General features: G+C 41.7%; 2 protein-coding genes across 3 annotated transcripts; one reads left to right on the top strand and one right to left on the bottom strand.

The window, feature by feature from the left end:
- The first annotated feature begins 316 nt into the window (after nucleotides 1-316).
- Nucleotides 317-4,824, top strand: LOC110896149 (protein MICRORCHIDIA 7). 2 transcript variants are annotated; one of them, XM_022143600.2, is made up of 19 exons: nucleotides 317-651; nucleotides 835-912; nucleotides 994-1,028; nucleotides 1,109-1,190; nucleotides 1,411-1,503; nucleotides 1,596-1,683; nucleotides 1,756-1,831; nucleotides 1,993-2,121; nucleotides 2,237-2,335; nucleotides 2,437-2,538; nucleotides 2,634-2,792; nucleotides 2,874-2,972; nucleotides 3,057-3,108; nucleotides 3,184-3,295; nucleotides 3,367-3,637; nucleotides 3,951-4,009; nucleotides 4,102-4,189; nucleotides 4,280-4,402; nucleotides 4,605-4,824. In XM_022143600.2, exons 1-19 carry the CDS (start codon nucleotides 411-413, stop codon nucleotides 4,668-4,670), a joined length of 2,052 nt encoding a protein of 683 aa, XP_021999292.1. In that variant the 5' UTR covers nucleotides 317-410; the 3' UTR covers nucleotides 4,671-4,824. The 2 variants fall into 2 exon arrangements, with proteins under 2 accessions (XP_021999292.1, XP_021999293.1); XM_022143601.1 differs by having other exon boundaries at nucleotides 2,877-2,972.
- On the bottom strand, nucleotides 4,671-5,991 carry LOC110896151 (RNA-binding protein 12). The gene is made up of 2 exons (XM_022143602.2): nucleotides 5,735-5,991; nucleotides 4,671-5,657 (listed from the first exon to the last, which is right to left on the bottom strand). The coding sequence occupies exons 1-2, from the start codon at nucleotides 5,874-5,876 to the stop codon at nucleotides 4,930-4,932; spliced, it is 870 nt and encodes a 289-aa protein (XP_021999294.1). The 5' UTR covers nucleotides 5,877-5,991; the 3' UTR covers nucleotides 4,671-4,929.
- Nucleotides 5,992-24,996: the final 19,005 nt, after the last annotated feature.

The following is a 24,996-nucleotide window of genomic DNA, read 5'->3' on the forward strand; positions in this document are numbered from 1 at the left end:
GTGCAGAAATAATGAGCGTTGATAGTGATGGAGGAAATGGATTTTATCGTAAGGAAGACTCCCTTCCATAGAGTATTTAGGTGACTTGCCTCTACACCTTAACTTTGTTATTAAATCACAAGTCTTCTTTCCTAAGTTTGTTTACGATTATGTTCCGTACTAGGACGTGATATATAGGGCCTAGAAAAGTAAATAAGAAAGATTTGGAAGGGGCAAAGTGAAATAAAGGTATGTGTAAGGGGTGAAATCGGAAAAGAGGAAGCATTATTTGCATAGGGATGGGATTCCCAAATAATATCTTATAGCGCACGTCACCGTGAGTTTCGTCCTCTCTCTATATATATCTCCCGCGTTTTTTGCACAGTTAATTTAATTGGACGAAACCCTCCCTCCAACTGTTGTTGAAGACGATGGAAGACGAATCGGCGATGCAGACGGCCGTTTCAACAAATATGGCGATAGAAGAGAGGCCTTCTAAAAAACCTAAACTTGAATATGCATTGCCAGAAGGATTTCTTGATCCTATTATTCGACCTTCAACCCTAGTATTGGACAATACTTCTTCTTCTTCTCCTTCTATGTCCAAACAATTTTGGAAGGCTGGGGATTATGAGCCTCCTCTTAACAACAATCAATCCATATCACACCTTGGTACGGTCTTTTATATATATAACATTTATTTTCAACATTGTATATATATGCTTCTTTGTTTCTTGATCCTAGTTAGTTGTATGTACTAATTTGCTGCTTTGTTATATATATATATACACTGAGAGAGAGAAAGATTACTAAACTAAACCCTTGGCTTGGTTATTATTGTTATCATTGGTTCAGCAGCCGGCATGGATCACCTTAGGGTTCATCCCAGGTTCTTGCATTCTAATGCTACCAGCCACAAGTGGGCACTCGGAGGTAACTTCAACTTTTCACTTATATTAGTTTTCAAATTATTATTATATATAGTCATCACGTACTCATTCTGTTCAATTATAGCTTTTGCTGAGCTTCTTGACAATTCTTTCGATGAGGTATATACGTTGTACAATAAATCTTTTTAATTATGTGCTGATTTTTTCATATACTTAATTATTATATTCTCCTGGATCAGGTGCGCACTGGAGCTACTTATGTTAATGTAGACGTGCTGGATAATGAAATAGATCCCCGCAATAAGATGTTGCTGGTTGAAGGTGAAATATCACTACAATATTTCCTAGTATCATTTTTCTCAAGGTTTATGATGAGTCTTTATAATGTAGCTAGCTTGTCCTTATAGTAAATCAACAACTAGAAGCAACAGATCAATTTGTATTAGTTAATTATTTTCAATCGTTTTTTTTAACTTACCACCTTTTGGTGGAGGAATGTGCATACAACTAGTTCTCAAGTTGATGATTTCTGGCCTGGCAGATAATGGTGGTGGAATGACTCCTGATAAAATGCGGAGGTGCATGTCCCTTGGCTATTCTGTAAAAAGCAAAGTGGCCAACACTATAGGTCAATGTGAGTACATCTGAACTATAAATAATTATCAATTACCCTTAGCATATATATACTAATATAAGAGCCTTTCTTTCTTTCTTTCTTTCTTTTAGATGGGAATGGCTTCAAGACGAGTACAATGAGGCTTGGAGCTGATGTTTTGGTATTTACACGTTGCCCAGGAGAAGAAGACGGTAGCAGGTACACTACATTTTATTTAAGCCTGATCGAGATGATGTTAGTTGGCTAACAAAATTAACTTTGTTATCATAGACCTACTCAAAGTATAGGGATGCTCTCATACACATTCTTGATGGAAACTGGGAAGGAAGATATTGTTGTTCCAATGGTAGAGAACCTAACGTTGTTTTGTTTTGTTTTGTTTTGTTTTGTTTTGTTTTGTTTTGTTTCTATACTATAACCCTTTTTATCATATATTTGCTTGTGCATAAAACCAACAAACAAGTACGTGTTGGCTTATTTATGTTTTCTTTATTTGATTGATACTAGATTGATTTTGAGAAAAGAGGAGAAGAATGGGAAATGATTACGAAATCTTCACATGCTGACTGGGAAAGAAACAAGGAGACAATTGTCCATTGGTCTCCATACTCAACTGAAGAACGCCTTCTACAACAGGTAATGTTAGCCTATATATGCATTGCATGATGAATGTTTTTTTTTTTTTTTTAAGAAGATATAGAGACTCACTTTACATTTTTCACTAATAAATCTTTTGTTTTTTTTCTTGTAGTTTGATTTTCTTAAGGATCAAGGCACACGCATTATCATATACAACCTTTGGGAGGATGAAGAAGGACAATTAGAGCTCGATTTTGATACTAACAAGGATGTATGTATTTACTTCTTTCCATTATATATACATGCATGCTTGTATTTTTGTTTTTTCACTTGGTGATTTTATAATTGACTAATCATGTTTTTATTTAACAGGACATCCAAATTAGGGGGGTCAATAGGGATCCAAAGAAGATAGAGATGGCAAAAGATTACCCAAATTCTAGATTTTTTTTAACCTACCGCCATTCCTTAAGAGTAATTACTTCTTTCATTAATTAACTCAGTGTTTCTCATTTTAAACAAATTGTTACTAGTCTATCAACAATATAATACTGAATTTACTTGTGCAGAGCTATGCAGCAATTTTATACTTGAGTCTTCCAAATGGATTTAGAATTATCCTCCGTGGAAAAGATGTCAACCATCATAAAATAACTGATGACATGATGCTGGCTCAGAAGGTTATATATAAGCCAACTGCTGATGGGACGACAAGGAATGATCAAAACGTATCTACTCTAACAATTAAGATGTTTCAGATTTTGTTTTTACGTTCTGCTTTTTAGTATTAAGCATTTCATGTTTTGCAGCAGATGAGTACTGAAGTGACTCTTGGCTTTGTGAAAGATGCAAAAGATCATATTGATGTCCAAGGATTTAACGTTTATCATAAGAATCGACTCATTAAGGTTTTGAATTGTCTTTTTATTTTTGGGGCTTCTAATGTTTCATATTACTGACATTTAGCATGATTTCTCTGTTGTTTCTGGCAGCCTTTCTGGAGGGTTTGGAATGCTGCTGGAAGTGATGGTCGTGGAGTTATCGGTATGAAGTTTTGTAGCACACTTATATATATAATATCCAAGCCATTTCTTATATGATGATTAAATAAATGAACAGGTGTATTAGAAGCTGATTTTGTTGAACCAGCACATGATAAGCAGGAGTTTGAACGCACACCTGTACTCTCAAGGCTTGAGAACCGATTAATTGCTATACAGAAGAAATACTGGTTTGTTCGCTTAGCTTATTTTAATCTAAATGATGTTGGTTCAGATTTTTCTGACTAATAATTTTTTTCAGGTCTACAAATTGCCAAGAAATCGGGTATGCAAAACGTTGCAAGGGCGCTTCAGTTACAAAATGTAAACCTTCAATAATAGATAAATTTGAAGAAGGTAGAGTCTCAACTGGAACAGACTCCAATGATGCTAGTAAAGTGAAGCTGAGACCTCCTGTGGAATCTGCACAGAATGATGAAGAAGCCTATACATGTACAGTAAGAAAGAGTCAGTGTAAATCGTCAACATCATTGAAAGAATCAAGAGCAAGCATCAGTATCTTACCCTCAAAGGTCAGATTTTGTTTACACACTTACCTTTTATTATTAGATTTATTATTATTATTATTATTATTAACCCAACAATGGCATTAATTTCCTTTCATATATATGCTTCTTGAAGTTCAAATTCACATAATTTTTTTCTAAATTCCAGGATATTACTGGATTTTTTTTTTTTTTTTGCTATCTATAACAGTATGTAAAACAAGTAATTATTCTATTGCATAATGCTCTAGTAGTTAAAAGTTTTTATAGGTAACTGGTTTATGTTAAATCTACTATATATGAACTAGGTTGATATACTTATGTTTCTTTGATTATATAGCTTTACCAGGCAACAAATGGAGCTGAACTGAGGGAAGCGAATCTTGAACTTAGGCGGAGGTAGGTTCAAATCGTTGAGCTTTTTAAATTAAAATCTTTATTTTTTCATTTTACCTATCCAAAAAATTAAGGCGGGTCTAATTGTTTTCCAGATTAGGGAGTAGCGAAAGTGTGATGATTAATAACTTGTTACTTGATCTGCGGTCTGAGAGAGACAAGAATGTGCTGCTTGAAAATCAAGTAAATTTGCTTTTTTTTTTGTTTTAATGTTTTTGGACACAAGATTTATCCGAAGATGGAACGAATGGTTTTTTGTATAATACTCTGCAGCTACTAAAGGCACAAGAAACAATAGAAAAGTTGGACCAAGACCAAGTAAAGCTTATTGACATATTTTCTGAAGAAAGACAACGACGAGAAGAAATGGAAGAGACATTGAGAAACAAGTTGAAGGTTAGCTAAGCTAGGAAGAGATAATAAAAATAAAATCTACTCATGCTGATCTATATATTCAAGTATAAGTCAACTAATTTATATTTAAATCATCAAAATGTGTTCCATTTTGAAAGGGAATTTATTCGTACAAAGTTTATTAGAAATTATTCGTTTAATTGTACATTATTTTGTGTATAATATAAGTTTTTGCTTTTTGTAGGAGGCTAAGAATACCGTTGAAGAGTTACGCAAGCAAATAGAAGCTGCAAAGAAGCAGAGTGATTAGTTTTTTTTTTTTTTTTTCGGAAAGGCAGCAGAGTGATTAGTTAAAGTGGCAACTGTAATACATGATGCATGCATGCTCTAGTTTCAACTTTTTTAACGCATTTCCCTTGCTTTAAAACATTTTATTTGACTATATAGAGATATATTTTGATATACATATATTTGACCAAATTCAACTATATATGTTGATTACAATAAGGTAATACAGGTTGTGTATAAGCATTACATAAGAATCTTTATATGTACATATGAGCAAGTGGCTAAGGTTGCTGCTGCTGGCTATCAGGAGATGGGGGAAACCATGTTCTTGGATCTCTTGGATTAAACCCAGGTGGTGGTGCTGATTGAATGGGAAAAGGTATCCAAGTTGTTGGATTGACCGGAGGTCGAGGGGTCCCAGGATTCAACACTGGCGGTAACTGAGGTAGTGGTGGCAACTGAGGTAGTGGTGGTAACTGAGGTAGTGGTGGCAAAGGCGACTGGGGAGGGAACTGAAACGGCGGAAATGAAGGAAAAGGTGGCAGTGGAGGAAGTGAAGGGAAAGGTGGCAAAGATGGCCATGGTGGGAATTGAGGCCAAGGAAAATAAGGTAGGAAAAACTTTGAGGAATCCAATGAATTTTTTTCTTCCTCAAGGTTGATGTGATGAGCACCGCAAAGGGTTGAGTTCCTGCTAGATGGTTTATAAGTGAGTGCACTTACACTATAAACACAAAGATTAGTTGATCTGGATTTGACAGTTATCTCTTTGGATGAGGTGGATACAGCGGGAACATCGCAGGTGGGGAGTGGGCTCCCTATCAAGGTTGTTTCACAGAATGACTCAAGGGTCGGGCCATCCACACAGTCAACCCCCTCAACTGATGGTATATCCAACATGTAAACACCGTATCTGTTTGTTGTTGTGTTGACTGAAAAAGTAATCTGCTCACTAGTTTTTGTTTTTGGAGCATTGGCTTGAAATTTACATTGCAAGTGAACATCCACACCTGCATTGCATAATAACAATAATGATGGATCATGTGGTGGTAAGAATTAAGATAAGTGGTTTCAAGTGTTAGTTTACCTGGTAAGAAATAACTGTGTTTGGTGAAGGAGTTATCGTAGCAAACGTCACAAAACACTGAGCCGGTGACGGTGATATGAGAGGCTGATTGAGCATGTAATGGAGAAACAAGAAGAAAAAGAAGAAGAAAGGTTGGATTCATGGCTTTCTTTTCCAAGATGTTGTTATCAAGTATGGTGGATGATGATACATATATATATATATAGGTGGCAAGAATAAGAAGATGATGACATTAAGTGACATATAATTGAGTCCGTGAGTGGTGGTTGTTAACAACAAGTGTGATTTTTTTGTTTCTACCTTTTTCTTTCTGTTAGAAGTTCGATGAAAACAATGACATGTGATTCAATTAATTGGGTGGTTTTTGTTGGTGGGTGTCCAATCCAATTATTTATAAATCTGCAAACAACACAATCAATAGTGTTTGACTTGAATATATATATATATATATATATTAGCCTAGCTAATTATGATTATGGTGCAAGCTGGCTAAACTTATTGAGGAAAGGAAATGAAAAAGGGACATAATAAGATTAATTCAAACATGGCAGCTGGGAGTAAATAACAGAAGCCAAATCAAACGATATAATATTTCTTATAAACTAGCAGTTTATCTTAGATGCATGCAGTGCTAGGTAAATTAATTTTTAGTTATTATATGCATCGATATGAATATGAAATTCACCGCTTTAACCAAGGTATGAAGAGAAAACGATCTACAATGATTTGAAAGTGTTTAACAAGTTTTTTGACATTCAATTGGTGGCTAATTGTCATTTAGCTTCTCTTGTATTAGCAACCTCATGACCTTTTAAAGTGGAAGTCATGGTTTCGAGTCTTGCTTGCTCTGGGTTAAGCAATGGGTTTTACCACAGTAGGACTTCGGGTGATGAGTTTCCTCTGGAATAGTGGCAGGCCGGGTCACCAACACCGTCTACGTTCGCAGGAGTAAATGGCCTTTTGTATTGGATTTACCCGGGTGATCCAGCTTTTATTGGTCTTAAAAAATGGTGGCTAATTGCCTACTTAAACTACTTGGGCCATTCATTAACTAAAGGCTACATTGATAAATGATATGGGCTCAAATGAATAATCAACTTAATTGTTGGACGGATACTAAAAGCTGAGCTGAAGTAGTTACATGGGCCGCCATATGATATTAAGTGGGTTAAACAGGTAACTTGGCCGAATAGAAAATTAAACCCACCTCGGTGTTTGCACCACATAGACAAAGCGACTCCATTGCCTTTTCTGGATGACATCCGTTAAAAAAAAATAAAAGAGAGAGAGAGAGAAATAATAAAACTAAAAGTTGTAATTGGTTGAAAACAAGAGACCCACCATCATCATCTCGTTATTGCACTCGCGAGCCATGAATAGCCCCCCAATAGTGCTTATGGTATGAAGGAGAGACGCTCTTGATAATTTTTTTGCTGAGATGGATGGGCAATAGTGTTCCATACCACCCAACCTAAGGGGTTTGGAGGTTAATAGTGTTCCAAACCACCCAATCTAAGGGGTTTGGAGGTTAGAGTAGCACTTAGTTAACAAGGTTATTTAGTTTTTTATATGATTAGTGATGATCTTACAAATTTGGTTTTGCAAACATAAAGAGTATTATTATTGCATAATAAAAAAATTTGAATAATATGCTCAATTAGTTAAAATGGAAAATTGCTATTGTTTATCTGTCACATTCCATACCTTTTCAGTGTGATCTACTACAGTTCGTTATTGTAGACCTTCGTTCGCGCTGACCCTTTCGTAGCAGTTTTTTTCGGGGGTTTTCTAGGATCAGAAAGCTTGACCACTACATGCGTTTCATTCTCTTCGATCTTATCTTTGATTGCTTTTTAAAACATCTTTTCAACTGAACTACAATTGTTTGATTCTTTTGAAGAAGATATGTAGGCAATTCGGCGTATACACGGTTAAGCAACACATCCCTTTATGGAATAAATACTCTTAAAATTTGGAATAGTATCGTATTTACAATATATATATATATATATATATATATATATAGGTAAAGTGTAGGATACAAATCTCCTTATCTTACATTATGTACGCGCTGCCCACGGCCATACACGTGTCCTGATTCAATTTAATTAAATAAGGGTATATCAGACATTCTATTCAAACATCTGATGGCTAATCAGGGAATTCCGTCAACTAGGAAGCAGATTTCGAGTTCGTTTCATAACCATCCATTTAATTATTGTTCGTATCAATTCGATTTGTAGGTTTTTTGATTGATTCCTGACCGAACACAAATTGGCGATTTCCGAAAATGCTCGATTCGTCATTTAGGATGTTTGTTTTTGGTTTTTCATCATAGGGTTACGGTTGATTTTGGGTTTTATTTGATTTGAAGCTTTTTTTCATTTTATTAGATTGTAATGAGGTTGAAGATAAGTTGTTTCTGGTTTTATTTGTTGAGTTTATCATATCGCATGTTGAAGGGGTATGGTCCCAAAAAGCCGCGCAAGCCGTTTAACAGGTCGCGCGCGGGACCATACTCCTAATTTAACAAGCGGTTCAATTTCAGACTCACGCGGGCTACTTCACCAAAGACTGATCTCGCGCGACGTCCAAACAAGAAAGAGCACCGACTTCAACACTTAGCATTCTGAATAAGAGCCTTCAACCACCCATACACTGCATGGGCTAGTTACGTGTTCAACAAGGGTCGCGCAGGACTATGGCTCAGGGCCACTTCAGAAGGCACACAAAGGTACAAGTGGCAGAAGAAAAGGGCCAATCAGCGTCCTCTAGGTTCTGCTCAATCGTGCTCCACGATCGTCTGACGTGCAGGAGACAGAGAGTATGAAAGGACGCCTACGTGGCACCAATCACAGGGCAGAGACACCTGCCCCACGATCTCCACTTACCTGCTGATGGCAGAGGGACAACAAGGCCGACAACAGTGACACGTGGCTCCACTCATGGTGCGCCAGTACCGGAGAACTTCTAGAAGCCACTAACGGTCGACGCCAGTGAGACAAAGAGCATATCCTCTAAGTTGTCGCCTTACGGCCCAAGGCCCATCAGCCCACCTCCTCTTACACCTCTCCGGCTATAAATAGAGACCTCAATCCACAGGTTAAACATTCCATTCCCTCTACTCTCACTCTTTACTTACGTTACCTCCTCAAAATAGTCGCTTATTCTCACGCCAGAGTCTGGTTAAGAGGGAAACCCCCATATTCCCCTCTTAACGAGCTAACGGTGTTCTGTTTTGCAGGATTATTGGATCATTAGGGAGCTCAGAAAGTAACGAGAAGATTAACCCTTATGGTAGAAACATAAACTAAGCTGATTAAACCCAAAATTAGTTCCGTGTTTCTTCATTGGCGCCCACCGGTTTTTTGCAAATCACTTTCATCGTCTTTTTCTGAGTTTTCTAAGTTGTTTTTCCTTCGATCATGGTTGGTCAAGGAATCGTTCCTGGTTTTGGTTTTAGAACAAACTCTAACGCAGGACCGGTGGAGGACATTCATAATGTCCAAATCCAACCTGCCGAAGAGGTAGGAGAAATTGAAATAACAAACACCGGGGGACCCCGCGCGAGCCTCACTCGCATCACTCAGACGGTCACCCCAGGAAACAATGGTGTTGGACCTTCAAATCCAGCACCACCTTAGAACATTTCGGCGCTATTAGGGCTACCTGAAGGCGAAACTCCAGCCTCTTGGTACGCCAAACAAATTGCCACCATCAATGCTATGTATCAGTCTTTGAGCGCACAACAAGCAGTCTTACAAGCAGAACCATCTTTGGTTAGACCTCAGGGTCAGAGTCAGGGGGCACGCCAGATACCCCCACAGCAAAAACCTCCAAGGGAGAAGTAACAGACCTCCCCCCACGAGAAGGCCAAGCGTGCATGAGACGCACGACACGCGGGGAGAGACAGAAAGCTATTATGACTATCCGTCAAATGTCCAAAGAGGCCCAGTTCAGACCCGGCTTGGGCCGCGCAACTTGAACAATGAATGGGATGACACAGACCCAAAGGACCCAACTTGGCAAGATGACGAAGGGTCTTTAGTCTTCAACCGCTTACAGAGGAATCATGAATATTACAAACCGAGGCAGCACGTCGGATACAGCGAAGAGGCAGAGCGGGATTTCCGCCTCGCCTATCGACCAGCTGAAGCTGTAGAACATTCAAAGTTCATCCCAAAGATTGCTCTAGCGCCGCTATCAAGAGAAAAATTGCCTCCAACAGTTGGAAAGTTTAATGGGCTGACTGATCCTGATGATCACGTTAGAGTATTCACAAGCGTTGGTTGCATGGGAGGATGGAATATGCCTATGTGGTGCCATTTGTTTATCCAAACTTTCACAGGGGCTGCTCGCGCCTGGTTTGACAGCCTCCCACCGGGAAAGATCAAGTCATGGGTTGATTTCAGAACACAGTTTGTAAACCACTTCAGTCAGCAAAGACGTTACCAGCGCGACACAGCTGAGGTAACAGACATTTGGCGCAGAGAGAACGAAGGTTTAGAAGATTTCATCACTCGCTTTAATAAGGAGTGTTTGGAAATCGGTGGTGTAAGCGAACAGCTCATGCGCGCTCACTTCAAGAAAGCTATTTGCTGTGATAGCCTCATCAGGACTATCACGGGAAAAGATGGAATGCCCAAGGAATGGGATAAGCTCATGGAAGCTGTGAAGATAGTCGCGCAAACTGAAGAGTCATTGGCCGGTCACAAGAACTCTTACACTGAAGATAGATTTTCCAAGGAAGCTCGCACGATAACAACAGGCGCAACAAAGGCAAGAACCCTGGATGGAAAGCCAGCCATTCCAGCGGTTATGACGAACAACCTCGATACAGAGAAGACGCGCGAGACACTATTGATCGCATTGGTTATCGAAAGGCAGTCAGGAACGAGAATCGAGAAAAGCACTGGACTCCGCTCACCAAGACACCAAAAGAGGTGCTCATGACGGAGAACCATGATTTTAAGGCTCCTAGGCCTATGACGAACAAGAAGGGGCAAGACCCCAACCTGTACTGTGACTTTCACAAGGATACAGGTCATCTGACGGATGACTGTATCAGCTTAAGACAAGAAATCGAAAAAGCGCTGAAAAGCGGAAAGATGAGTCATCTGGTAAAGAATGTGCGCAAAGAAACACGCTAGATTCAGCGCAACAATGATGGAAGAGAGAAAAAGGTTAGACGCTTGGAAACACACATGGTCAACGGACCAAGATATAACGCAAGAGATAAAGGCAAGCGACCTTTCGAACCGGCATGGCAAGAGCAACAGGTCATCTTCCCGGTAGTACACGGGGGTCCACGCGCCACGCGCCCTGTCGTCATTACCGGTATTATTGGGCATTACGAAACAGAATATGTATTCATTGATCCGGGAAGTACAGCGGATATCATTTATGAGCAATGCTTTAATCAGTTTGACGACGAAGATAAAGCGAGACTTGAGCCAGTCGAATACCCTCTGTCAGGATTCTGCAACGAAATGGTCTTCCCACTAGGCCAAATCAGCTTTCTCGTCACGCTGTCTGACGGAAAGCATTCAAGAACCACAATTGTCAACTTCATGGTGATGCCTGTCAAAGCAAGGCATGATGTTTTGATTGGGAAAGAAACCCAAGGAGAGCTGAACATGGTAACCTCCACACCCCACTCAGCCATCGGGTTTCCATTTGAGACGGGTGTGGCGATCATATATGCAAAGAAGGAAGTAATGTCAACAGAGGATGCGCGCCCAACCAAAGCGGCGAAAGTTTCAACAACTGAACCAGAAAAGTGGGTTTTAAATCGCAAATACCCAGAGCAAACGTGATGATAGGCCACGCGATCTCACCAAACATCAGAAAAGTGGGTTTTAAATCGCCGTTCGGTCTCAAAAATGCTGGCGGAACATACCAACGTCTGATGGATAAAATCTTTGCGGAAGATATCGGAAAACACATCGAGGTTTACATTGATGATCTCGTAATCAAAAGCCCTGAGGAAGACCAGATGTTAAAGGATATAGAGAAGACTTTTCACTCCTTGTGAAGCGTGAATATGAAATTAAATTCAGCCAAATGTTCCTTTGGTATGGAAGAGGGAAAATTCTTGGGCTTCGTGGTCACAAATGGCGGCTTTAAAGTTAATCCAGAGAAAGTGAAAGCCATAGAGCGGATGCCGTCACCCCGAACAATCAAAGAAAGGCAACGATTGGCCGGCCGCCTAGCCGCGCTTAATCGATTTCTATCAAACCATGCTGCAAAATCATATCCTTTTATCACCACCCTGCGCAACTGTGTTAAGAAGCAAGAATTCAAATGGACGGCAGAAGCAGAAACCGCATTCCAACAGATGAAAGAATGTTTGATAAAGCTCCCTACTCTGACCGCGTCGTTTGAAAAGGAACCACTAATCCTGTATTTGTCCTCTTCGGACAACGCAGTGGGGTCGGTATTATTGGTGGAGAGAAATGGAGTTCAGACTCCAATTTGTTATGTCAGTAGGGTGCTTACTGATCCAGAAACGAGATATTCCACAATGGAAAAATTGGTACTTGCGCTGCTACATGCCTCCAGAAGGCTGCGCAGATATTTTACAGGGCATGTGGTCACGGTACTCATCAACTTTCGCATCGGTACCATATTACAAAAGCCAGAAACGTCAGGTCGCCTAGCGAAGTGGGCAATCGAACTGGGGGGGCACAACATTCTCTACAGGCCGCGCCCAACGATCAAGGGTCAAGTTCTAGCGGACTTCATCACCGAAGTCCCATAGGACAAAATCAAAGATTGTGAGATTGTTGAGACTCCCGGAAAAGACACGTCCGATGGGTTATAGTTGTTATACACTGATGGGGCCTCAAACGAGGATGGCGCAGGAGCTGGATTGCGCCTGGTTAGCCCTGAGAAACATGAATTTACATACGCCATCAAGTTAGATTTTAAGAATACCAACAATGAGGCGGAATACGAAGCATTTTTGGCAGGCCTGCGCCTCGCCATCAAAATGGGAGCTCAAAACGTACAAGCGCATGTCGACTCACTCTTGATCGCCAGTGAAATCAACGGATTGTATGATGCGAAAGGTGAAGTTATGGCTTTGTATTTGGACCAGGCGAAAGAATTACTCCAACAATTCAAGTCATACAAGGTAGTTCACATCAATCGCTCAGAAAACAAACCAGCAGATGCCTTGAGCAAGCTCGCTTCAACCTCTTTTCAACATCTTGCCAAAGATGTAAGGATTGAAGTACTCAAAAACCCATCAATTCTGCTGCGTCAAGTAAATGTGATCGAGATAGGGCAGCCATCTTGGATGACCCCTATCATTCAGTACTTGCAAGAGGGACTACTCCCTGATAACAAAGCAGAGGCAAGGAAGATACAGGATAAGGCCCTGCATTATGAGATGAATGGCGGTATCTTGTACCGAAGATCCTTCTTGGGGCCGCTTCTGCGTTGTGTAGACCCCCAAGACACAAATTACTTGATCAGGGAGATTCACGAAGGAATCTGCGGCATCCATGCAGGCCCACGCATGGTCGTCGCGAAAATAATGAACGCTGGTTACTATTGGCTAGGGATGCACGTTGACGCCCTAAAGGAATTGCGCAAATGCGACTCCTGTCAAAGGCACGCTCCTAAGACCCTGCGCCCGAAGAATGATCTCATTCCTGTGTCCACTGCATGGCCTTTCCAGCAGTGGGGAATCGATATGGTGGGACCCTTCCCGACAGCTCCTGGCGCTGTGAAATTCATAATTGTTGTCGTCGATTATTTCACAAGTGGGTGGAGGCCAAAGCACTCGCTTCAACAACTGCAATGATGGTGTGCAAGTTCATCTGGGAACACATCATTTGTAGGTTTGGCCTCCCACTCAAAATTGTAACTGATAACGGCACCAACTTTGCTTCCGAAGACCTTCAAAAGTGGATGAAAGAGATGAATATCGATCACACTTTCTCATCCGTTGCGCATCCTCAGGGCAACAGACAAGTAGAAAGTGTTAACAAGAGTATCGTTGAAGGGATAAAAGCCCGACTGGGCACAAAGAGAAGAGGCTGGGTAGATGAGCTCCCGAGCATCCTGTGGGCTCATCGAACCATGCCGAAAACAAGCACTGGCGAAACCCCTTTCATCCTAGTCTATGGCTCGGAGGCGGTTATCCCAGCTGAAATTGGCCTGCCCTCACCGCGCTTGACAGTAGTCAACACAATCGATAATGAGGCAGAACGTCATCTTGACTTGGATTTACTCGAAGAAAGGCGCGAAATTGCGCGAATTAAAGAAGCCAAGTACAAGACACAGCTGGAAAGGTATTACAATGCAGGAGTGCGCATTTGTACCTTCACTCCAGGAGAGTATGTCTTCAGAGATAATGAAGCTTCAAACGCTGAATGCCCAGGAAAGCTAGCACCCAAATGGGAAGGCCCATACTTAATACACGAGGTGCTAGGGAAAGGGGCATACAAGTTGCGCACTCTGGATGGATACATCTTTCCGCGCACGTGGAACGCGCAACAACTGCGCAAGTGCTATATCTAGCTACTCTCGGCCTTGCGCCTCTACCCACTCATGTTGGCCACGTGCCTTTTTTAATTTCCTATGTTGGCTAAACGCCCTTTATGTTACTTGCACGCTATGTATGTTGGCCTAAGCGCCTGTTTCTTAATCAATGAAAGCATACGACTTATGTTTTCTTTTATCATGATGACTTCTACGTTACAAATGCATGTTAAACTTTTGATTAGCACGAAAACACTTCAGTAAATTATGAGCTCTTGAGTTATGCCTCCAAGGTCCTCCGCGAACATAGCGCGAGATCGGGCAGTTACACTCGCACAAAAGCCACACTTACATTTATTCGCGCTAACTTAACCAAAGTTTCTAACAACAATGCAATAATTGTAACTTGGCAAAAAGAAAGCAAACTCAAACATCATATTCAATAAGCGCAACCGCACAATAGTTACATGGAAACAAACCATCATTGATTCAATTCAAAATAAGTGCGACTGCGCAACGGGTTACATTTGACACCTAATTAAAATTACAAGGTAAAAAGCCTGTCAACGCTATCTACTCATCGCCATCACCACCATCATCATTGCCCGTCGGTTCCTCCTCATTAGATAATTCAACAGTTTCTGGTGGATCGAGAATGGCTTTTAGCCGTTGGCACCAATCATCATGCTTCAGTGCCTCGCAACCAAATCCATCACAGTTAGTGATAGATGATCATAAGCTTTTTCAGCACGGGCCAACTCAGCATCAGCCTGATTGGTCACGGAGCAGTGGCTAACATCGAACTCTTGTCCCATTGCCTCCTCAACATGCTGCGCACACTCCAGATAACCTCTACGGTGACCAACCGCGCGGGAGGCATCTATAAGAGCAGCAACAACTCCATCCAATTCTCCAGCATTCAGGATAGAGTTAGCCATCTACAGCAAAGGCAATGGATGAGAATTTGATTTTTACATATAAAGCCAAAGTGAAGAGGAGAACCATACCAGAACTATTCCTCTACCACGCACCCACTCAGCCTCGGCAACCAACGTGTCAACGATGCCTTGGGCCTCAGAGTAATTGTTCTGCGCTATGTTAAGGGCGGATGTACTCATGTCTCGTGCCTCCTCAGCCTTTTGCCTGGCCTCCTCAGCAGAAGCAGCTTTCCCCTTCTCAGCTTCAAGGTCGATCTCTAAGGACTCACTTTTGTCAACCTGCTCTTGCAGGCGACGCTTTAGCTCTGCAATCTCGACGTCCTTGGCCGCCAGGTCCTTATCCTTACTGGATACCTGCGCCTTAAGCTCAGCCTACAAGGGTTAAGACTTAGTTAATTCGACAAACAAAAAGGATGAGAACAAAAAAGGTCAACTCGGTTCGAACCTCAGCATGCTCCTTAGCAGCTTGCTCATCTTCGATCTTCCCTGTCAACTCAGCAACCTTACCCTCGAGCTCGGTAATCTTGGCTCGGGCTGCATATATGCGCTGATTATCTTTCTCACAAATTTTCTTCCATTCAGCCTTCACCTTCGCCAGAAGATCTTCAGCAGCACGAAGCTTGCCCCGAAGGCCTTCACGGCCCCACTCCTCCGATTTCCGGCCGGATTCAAACTTAGCATTCTCCTCATCAAATGCAGCTTTCGACTTTTCAAAGTCCTTGACATGCCTTAACAACCGCTCGCGATATCTCTCCCATTCCTCTCGCTCCCTAACCATAGTACGCCACTCGCGCATAATCTGATGGTTAGCAGCACGGGTGTTGGCCTCACCAACAACATAGGCGTGGTACAACCCATTGTGGGTTCGCGCCCTTTGCCGGTTAACCTCACCGAGAGGAAAAGAGTTCAGGAACCAATCACGGCAATGAGCTAACTCCAGGAAGGTGTCTTTCTGCTTCAACCCCCATGGCGGTTGATGCGGAACATCACCACGGGCCTCCTCCGTATAGGACTTGTAATAAATATCTCCCAAGGTATCTTTTGGACCTATAGGAGATTGTGGCATCAAACTTTGCACCCCCGCGCCAGCCTAACTAGCAGCGAAACCAGCACTCCCACCACCTGCAGCGCGGATTTTTCCTTATGAACATCGGAACCTGATCCCCTAGTAGTAGAAGTTATCTTAACAGTCTGAAGGGAGGCATCAGGTTGCACAGACTTGGTCGGCCTCTCAACCTCTGGATCCTTCCTTTTCTCATGAACGGGCTGGTCAAGCCTCGTGATATTAACGACCTCCAGACCCTGCGCTTTGTCATGTGCAGTTGTTGCAGCAGGCCCGGTTTCCTTGGGATCATCAACAGGCTTCCCGGAAGCCTTCCTTTTTTTCTTTCTCCTTCTCCCCTTCAGTAGCTTTGACCTTCTCCTTCTCAGCCTCTGATCCAGTAGCCTTGAAAGGATTGATGGTAATCTTGCACTTCTTCAGTACTGGCTCTTGAGGATCTTTGAAAACAACACTCCTCTTCTCAGGAGTCTTCTTTTTGGCCTCTACAGAAACAGAGTGTTAAAAAGAGATAACAAAGGAAGCAAAGAAATTGAAGAAACTAACCAGGAGAAAATTTATAAAGAGAGCGAAGGTTGCTCTGTTTTCCAATAACAGGGACTCCACCAGGCTTTTGCGCCACAGAAGCACCAGCCGTGGTCTCCCTGCTCCTTTTCCTGCTTATCAACTTCTCAGCCAGCTCTTCCTCTTCTTCCTCCTCTTCGTCCTCAAGCGCGACAGAAGACGAAGTGGCACCAGCGTCAGGGTTCTGAGAACCCGCGCTCCCAGAGCTCTTCGAACCAGCGGCGCCGGTTTTCTTCTCGCCTACGCGCGATAAACCTTCAAGTGAGTCACTGGTAATAACGTAATCTTCCAAGTTACTCTGACGAAAGCATAGGGTACCTTTATCAGCAACACCGGAGGCCGCACGGGTACTACCACCCTTCTTGCTGGTCACATCAGCATCAATGTTAATAATTTTCTTCTTTTTGGACTTCTTCTTCTTCTTCTCCTTTGGGTCAATCCCGAGGTCACGCAACACACCTGCAAAGATGTTAGACCAGGAGCTTAGCTCTCCATTTGAAGATCCCACAGACTCCTCGCTGGAAAGATAGACAATCTCTTTCCCAGCAGAGGTCATAGCGCACCTTTGGTAGAAGTGGGTGGATTGGCGAAAGCTCCAGCAACCAGATACATAAAATGACCTTTGATTTCTTCATACCAATACTGCTCCCCTGCTTCCAGCGGGCGCACCCTCATGGACCCACCAAAGGTGGGGAAGGCAGCTTGCCACAAATGCGCTTCTACACTCGATATCATCAAGTTAAGCGCAGAAAGATTACACTAAAAAAGGGAAATTAAAGAAATGACTAACCTCTATCTTCGAACTTCAAAACCGGAACGTCCTTGCTCTCTGCTGGCCACTGATCACTCATCCGCGCCGCCACCAGAATGTTTTCACCAAAAATCCGGTTAGGTGTAGGATTGAGCTTCAAATACCAACCCTCCATTTTAGGAATCGCCAGATCCTCCTTCTCAATCACATCAGTCCATAGACGGAAGGTCATGGCAATCAGCATCACCTCCTCGCGAATGAAGAAGAACTTCTGTTTCCAATCATGGAAACTCTTGGGTGGATTCAGCAAGATCTTCTTAGCTGCTCCCTGATTACCGAATGAATAGAACCCTGTATTTCTGATAAGCTGATAGAAGACCCGGAATTTCTCCACTGTGGTTCTATATCGTGGGCACGACATAAAAATTCGAAATGGCGAACTCTCACCATTGCAGGTGGACTCATCTGCGAAATATGAAACCCATAATACTGAAGTATATGGGCCATGAAGTTCGTCGCCGGCAACCGGAAGTTGCCCTGTAAAAAGAAGTTCTCAAAAAGCGTGATATATCCCGGCGGTGCATCAGCAGCGGTCTGGTTTTGACCGGGATATCTGGCGTCCCACTCCGGTGGAAACCGGAAGCCTCTTGTAATCTGTTTAAACAAACCCAGGTCCCACTTGAGGACACCAAGGGGACCTTCCTCTCCTGGGTTTTCTTCTTGATGATGTTCTTCAGCCATAGATATTCAAAGAAGAAACTTCGAGAACGTTGAGAAACTTGAAGATCTGCTAAAGATCTTGAAGATCTGCTACTGCGGCTTTGAAGATTTGAAGAAATGAAGAAGACAAGGGGAGAGAAAAGGCAACAACAATAGAAGAGGTAAGGATCTGCTCTCACCCCTCATCGGATATATATACCCATCGTATTTAATGCGATGGGTAAACGTGCCGAGATCACCGCGCACGTGACCAATCAAAAGACGCCACGTAAGGCGGGATTATCGGAGTGACGGTTACCACGCGCGCGTGGGCCTCACTCGCCTGACGGAAAGCCAAACCGTCAGGGACAACTTGATGACAGCCGTGTCAGCAGTCAACTTAAACGTCGCCATCAGCGACATTTGCACCAACCCGCCAGAATTTAAAATTCGAAGGTTTTCCCGCCCAAAATTACTACAAACTCCATGCAGAAGTTACTCAGCCCGTGCAGATCTGATGATTACTCAGGCCCACGCACCTACACCCAAAAGTAGCGAATCATCAGCAGCATAATCCGGTAGCCGCGCCGTAGTAACTGACAAGCAATTACACGCGCGCGTCTACCAAGACCAATCAAGCATTTCTTCATAACTAGCACTTTTCTTTAAATCCAGAGCTCCAACCACTTACTTCGCGCATGGTGCAGCACTGGACTGGGGGACTTGAAGGGGTATGGTCCCAAAAAGCCGCGCAAGCCGTCTAACAGGTCGCGCGCGGGACCATACTCCTAATTTAACAAGCGGTTCAATTTCAGACTCGCGCGGGCTACTTCACCAAAGACTGATCTCGCGCGACGTCCAAACAAGAAAGAGCACCGACTTCAACACTTATCATTCTGAATAAGAGCCTTCAACCACCCATACCATGTGCGGGCTAGTTACGTGTTCAACAAGGGTCGTGCAGGACTATGGCGCAGGGCCACTTCAGAAGGCACACAAAGGTACAAGTGGCAGAAGAAAGGGGCCAATCAGCATCCTCTAAGATCTGCTCAATCGTGCTACACGATCGTTTGATGTGCAGGAGACAGAGAGTATGAAAGGATGCCTACATGGCACCAATCACAGGGCAGAAACACCTGCCCCACGATCTCCACTTACATGTTGATGGTAGAGGGACAACAAGGCCGACAACAGTGACACGTGGCTCCACTCATGGTGCGCCAGCACCGGAGAACTTCTAGAAGCCACTAACGGTCGACGTCAGTGAGACAAAGAGCATATCCTCTAAGTTGTACCCTTACGGCCCAAGGCCCATCAGCCCACCTCCTCTTACACCTCTCCAGCTATAAATAGAGACCTCAGTCCACAGGTTAAACATTCCATTCCCTCTACTCTCACTCTTTACTTACGTTTACCTCCTCAAAACAGTCGCTTATTCTCACGCCGGAGTCTGGTTAAGAGGGAAACCCCCATATTCTCCTCTTAACGAGCTAACGGTGTTCTGTTTTGCAGGATTATTGGATCATTAGGGAGCTTAGAAAGTAACGAGAAGATTAACCCTTATGGTAGAAACATAAACCAAGCTGATTAAACCCAAAATTAGTTCCATGTTTCTTCACATGTGTTGTTTGATATATCGCATGTGGTGTTTTTAACATAGCCCAGGTAGTTAAGATGTTATCATATGTATAATTTCGCATGTTTAAGTTAGACATTTCACACACAATGAAGTTTAATATTTAATTTCGCATGTTTAAGTTGGAGATTTCGCAAACTAGAAAGTATTTAACATATATTGCTCTTTATTTCGCACGCTCTAAAAGTAATTATTTTTATTTTCGCACAGTGTGTTTCATAATTCAATTCAATAATTGAAATCAAATAATTCAGTTCAATAATTCATATCAATAATTTTTCTTTTATTATATAGTTTATCTTTTTATCACTATTTCAAACATCCTATTAAAAATGGCAGATCTACCATCATCCTCTTCTTCTGAATCAAGTATCAAGCAAGCTTTGAGGAAAAGGATTTAGGAACAAATTCAAGAGGATTGATCATGTCAAGAGATGTTGGAGACCAACATTTCTCGTGTAACAGAAAACATGAAGAGAAGACAAGAAATTCTGAACTTGCTATCTCAGATGCAAGTGAGTAGTCTTCAAGAAATTGATGTTATGTTCATGGTGGATCTGAGTGAGAGGGATGAGAAGCAGTTAAAAGAGTTGGCGGATGCAATAACTATCTTAAGATGCTCGATGAAGATGAAAATGGAGTTTCTTTCATCTTTTGAATGAACTTTATTTATTTTAGTGCTTTGTTTTAATAAAATATCCAAGTTTTGCATGTTTCAATAAATTCGCATGTTGTGTTATGGAATGGATTTTTTATTTTGCATGTGTATATTCCCCTATTTTTCAAATTTTAAGCAATTCAATGTAAAACTTGCGATTTTATACATAATATATGCGAAATTAAAAACACTAATGTTATATAACAAGTCTAGATATTCAACATAAATCCAACATCAAACAAGTTTACTATTGCTTTCCAAAATATGCTCTCATCCTAGCTGGGATTATGTTTTCCAAATCTCTCATATACCTTTCTTTGTCTGGCCTTTTATCGAAAGCATTTGCCTTTTTAATTATTAGTTCACGATGCATATTGTGTTCGGCTAAAATGATTTTACTGAGATATTTGTGCCTTAGGAGATGAAGTTATGAATTCCGTCTGTTGTTTACTTCATCTTCTTTCACAAATCCCGTCACCCATGGTGTTTTCTTTCCTTTGTATGTTTCCATGTGACGCATCATAAACACTCCACAGTCTACGCTGTTATTCTTCGTCCTCCAATCCATCTCTTTTCTTTCTATAACTGAGGTTGCAAGTTCTTCTATAGCCGGTGTTGGTTTTAAAGCCTTTTGTAGGTATAAAACCAATACCCTTCTCTGTAACATAGCAACATTGTGTTAGTAGCTTTTACATAATATATAACATGTATATGTATAAGTTTTTGTATTACCAGTGTGTCTGGAAGCCCCTTGTATCTTTCCTCAAACTCTTGTTCAGCTGCTGAATTGTCAATCAGCTCAATTTGCCGGTTTTCAAGTGGAAGCACAAGACATAGAAGTGGTCAACTTGAAGGACTGGAATACACACCAGGTCAACCGAATCAAGTTTTTTTACCTCATATTTTAGTATGATGTCTTCAAAATTTGAGGCAAATATGTTTAGATGTTGCTTGTCTATGTATTTCTTCTCGTCGTAAAAGATATTCGGCTGTATGTTATGTAATTAGAATCAAAGTTAAGCAATGTATTAAAAGGTATCTAAACAATGGATTTTTTCACATGCGAATAGTATGTATAGCATATGCGAAATTACAACAGTATGAGAAATGTTGTTTTTTGTTTCACAGGAAAACTATCTACTATTCTACATGCGATTTAACTATAATTAGTATGCGAAATCATTGAATATGCATTTACTGTTTTAATTTCAAATGCCAAAATGTTTATGAAAACATACCATCATTGTGCTAAACAAGAAGAGTCTGTATGGTGATGATTTTCTATCCCTCTTTTTTCTCTTCAAGGTTTAGAATATCCACAAATGCATCTATTCCGTTTGATGCTATGTACTGACCCTTGTAGAAGCTTTCAAAGATAGCTTTCAATGTGTAAACCCCAGTTTTTGATCGGTAAAGTTCATCTCTGCCAGGAAAAAAATAAATAATTAATATTGTTGTGTGTATATATTTAGACGTGTCACACCCCCAAAATCCATCCATGGAGTATCACCGCTTGGAGGCGTGACATGACCAGGATCAAGCCACCAATCATATTGAACATAATAAGTAAGTAAAATTCAACCACACAATATGAAAGGTGTTTCAAATCAAAACCATAGTTAAGTGTTTAGCGGAAGCATAATTGTAAAACCCAATGTAACTATTAAATACGAAATAAAGTAATGTTTTAGCATGGCACACACTGCCATGTCCCACAACGACTGTGCCTCCCTGTGCAAGCTCCATGAGTACCTAACGACCTGCAAGGCATGTAACAAAGAGTCAACAACAACATTGAGCGAGTTCATAGTTGGTTGTTTGGTTATAGTATTCATTCGTAAATCGTATGTTTGTTTTGTAAACCATGTATCGTATTAATTCGTATCGCGGTCTCCCAGACATGTGTGCAAAGATTAGTGGGGGCTTCCCATGTATTACTAGACCGAGTGTATCGACTGCTACGAAAATGTAAGAGGTGCCCTAAGTCAATGTCTATCAGCATTGACCCTTTGCCCATAGTCCATTAGTACACGCCCGTTAGAACGACACGGTGTGAGGTTTGTTAAACCTAATAGCGCTATTAACTAATGACTCGCTCGCCATAGGCCTCAGCGATTAAGTCGATATGAATAGGGACTTAAATGATAGAGGTTTGGTCCAGTGTGTAATCTTGGCATCCTACTCCCAGAGGATGGTAGTAATTATCGTTTAGTTCGTTTACCCATTCCCAACCCTTGGGAATCCCATGCCTTGGAGAGAGTGTGAACTCACCTTGGTTTGCTCGGCAGATACACGGATAGGGTACTTGAGCTATATGGGGTCAACCACGTCCTAACATGGTTACCATACAAGTCAGGTCTAGGTTCAAGTAGTGCACATAAGTTTACACATAAGCTAACAGGTTACGAGCACGTATTGATCATGGCAACCACGTAGAGCATGTTAACAGTCAAAAACACACATGATACCCACATTGTGCGACTCGGATGATTGGGCTGTTGAACTAATACGAGCCCAATTATCTTGTGTGATCCAATAATAAAGCCCAAAGACAACCGGCCCAACCTGTTGTGCGTCCAGCACATCTTGTGCGACTCATAACAGGTTGTGCAATCCAAAAACATACCCGGCCCAGACTACAAATAAGCCCAACAAAGTACACAACCCAAACAAAATAACATTCATTGGTCTTGTGCGGTCCGGCTGGACTTGTGCGACCGACCAGTCCTTGTGCGATTGGGATTGGGATTGGGCTCGGAGGCCCAACAGTGTAACAGTTCTAGGTAGTTTGTGTGTGGCCCAAGACATGTGCGATCGGCACTGTCTTTGTGCGGTCCACAAGTCCTGTGCGATCATGCAAATTTGTGCGAGTGTGTTTGTGCGATCCATCCCTTGTGCGATCAGGGGTGGATCTTGTGTGATCCCACAAGCATGTGCGGTTAACTTGTGTGTGTTTGGAAACTTTATGAAATCAGTTATAAGATCCCGTAATTTTAGTAAATTGGTTACAATCAATTATATCTACCACTTAAATTCCATCCGTTTCCACATATTGCATATTCAATCAAAACGTGATTGCCTTGATTGCTGCCCATTATTTCCGTAATGATAGTTAACAAGTGTTGGCAGTTTCAATCGAATCAAAAATAACAATCCTAGAACAATCGATTCACAAGTTATGCATGTTCGTACAACCCTAATGATTAACTAATCAGGAACGATTACAAATCAACACCCCAAAACATGGAATCGGACCATACACATTAGTAATATCGATTACAACCTGAAATCCCTAAATCTCATGCGCACCAAACCAACAATACATCACATCTCATATTCGGACCTTGATCACATCCATAGCAGACAAAGCATATCAACATTAAACTTTTAATCATTAACATTACGAGTACTCAATTGGACCGGATCAACTCATCAACCCTAACTTTCATGATTTCTGAGCAAATACATATCATAACACAATCCCTCTTTCAACCATCATCATTAACAGTTTAATTCAATTACGTCAACAGTGAATCATGGAATGTTCATCAAGAATTCTATAAACATTCAACTTTAACATCTAATGTCATGAAATCACAATCTACACACAACACGGCTCAATGACCATAAACAACCGAACAAGGGTGTAACACTAACCGGATCAAGAGGTGAACAAAGTGTGCTTGTAGACGATGAAGCTTCGAAGGAGATGAAGGGCTGCCGTCGTACCGAGAGGGGGAGAAGAGAGAGCTAGGGTTTGTGTGTTTTCTTGTGTTTAGAGGATAATGAGGGTTATACACCAACCCCTTAGTGTTATGCGGAAATCATAAGGTTTGGGCCCAGCTTGGGCTTCAGTTGTGTTGGGTTTGGGCCAAGCACCATCATGTGCGGCCGTGAGAAATGAATGACCCAAAGAGGGTGTTGTGCGATTGGTTAGGTTTTGTGCGACTAGGTTTATGTTGTGCAACAAAGGATACATATTCTCATTACAATCTCATAACACATAACATATTCAACACATAACATTCCATCACAAATAATCATAACATTAGTTAATCACATAACCTACATACAGGTTACATCAAAGTACAACGAAAGGTCCTGAACTACGAGTTGTCACATTATCCCCAAGTTGAAAGAAATTTCGTCCCGAAATTTAGCATGCGGTTACTGGGAAAGCTAGTTGTATTGTGTAGTTTACTGGTTTTTCCTGGGGTGTCACAGCATCCCCCCGTTGATTTGGAATTTCGTCCTGAAATTCTGTAGTAGCTTCAGCCTCAGTAGTAGTTGCATTGTTTTTGAACAACTGGGGATACTTGAGTTTCATTTGATCTTCTCGTTCCCAGGCGAACTCTGGGCCACGACGGGAGTTCCAACGAACTCGTACAAGAGCTATTCTAGTGTGCTTGAGGACCTTAACATCCCGGTCCGTGATTTCAACTGGTTCCTCGACAAATCGTAGCTGA

Source organism: Helianthus annuus, chromosome 12 (genome assembly GCF_002127325.2).
Source record: "Helianthus annuus cultivar XRQ/B chromosome 12, HanXRQr2.0-SUNRISE, whole genome shotgun sequence".
NCBI classification, from domain to species: Eukaryota; Viridiplantae; Streptophyta; class Magnoliopsida; order Asterales; family Asteraceae; genus Helianthus; species Helianthus annuus.

Excerpts from the sequence above, each read along its gene's own strand:
- LOC110896149 (XM_022143600.2), top strand. The coding sequence starts at position 411 with ATGGAAGACGAATCGGCGATGCAGACGGCCGTTTCAACAAATATGGCG. Across the intron at positions 652-834 it reads TCAATCCATATCACACCTTG|CAGCCGGCATGGATCACCTT; the intron begins GTACGGTCTTTT and ends TCATTGGTTCAG. Across the intron at positions 1,504-1,595 it reads GGCCAACACTATAGGTCAAT|ATGGGAATGGCTTCAAGACG; the intron begins GTGAGTACATCT and ends TCTTTCTTTTAG.
- LOC110896151 (XM_022143602.2), bottom strand. The coding sequence starts at position 5,876 with ATGAATCCAACCTTTCTTCTTCTTTTTCTTCTTGTTTCTCCATTACAT. Across the intron at positions 5,658-5,734 it reads ACACAGTTATTTCTTACCAG|GTGTGGATGTTCACTTGCAA; the intron begins GTAAACTAACAC and ends TATGCAATGCAG.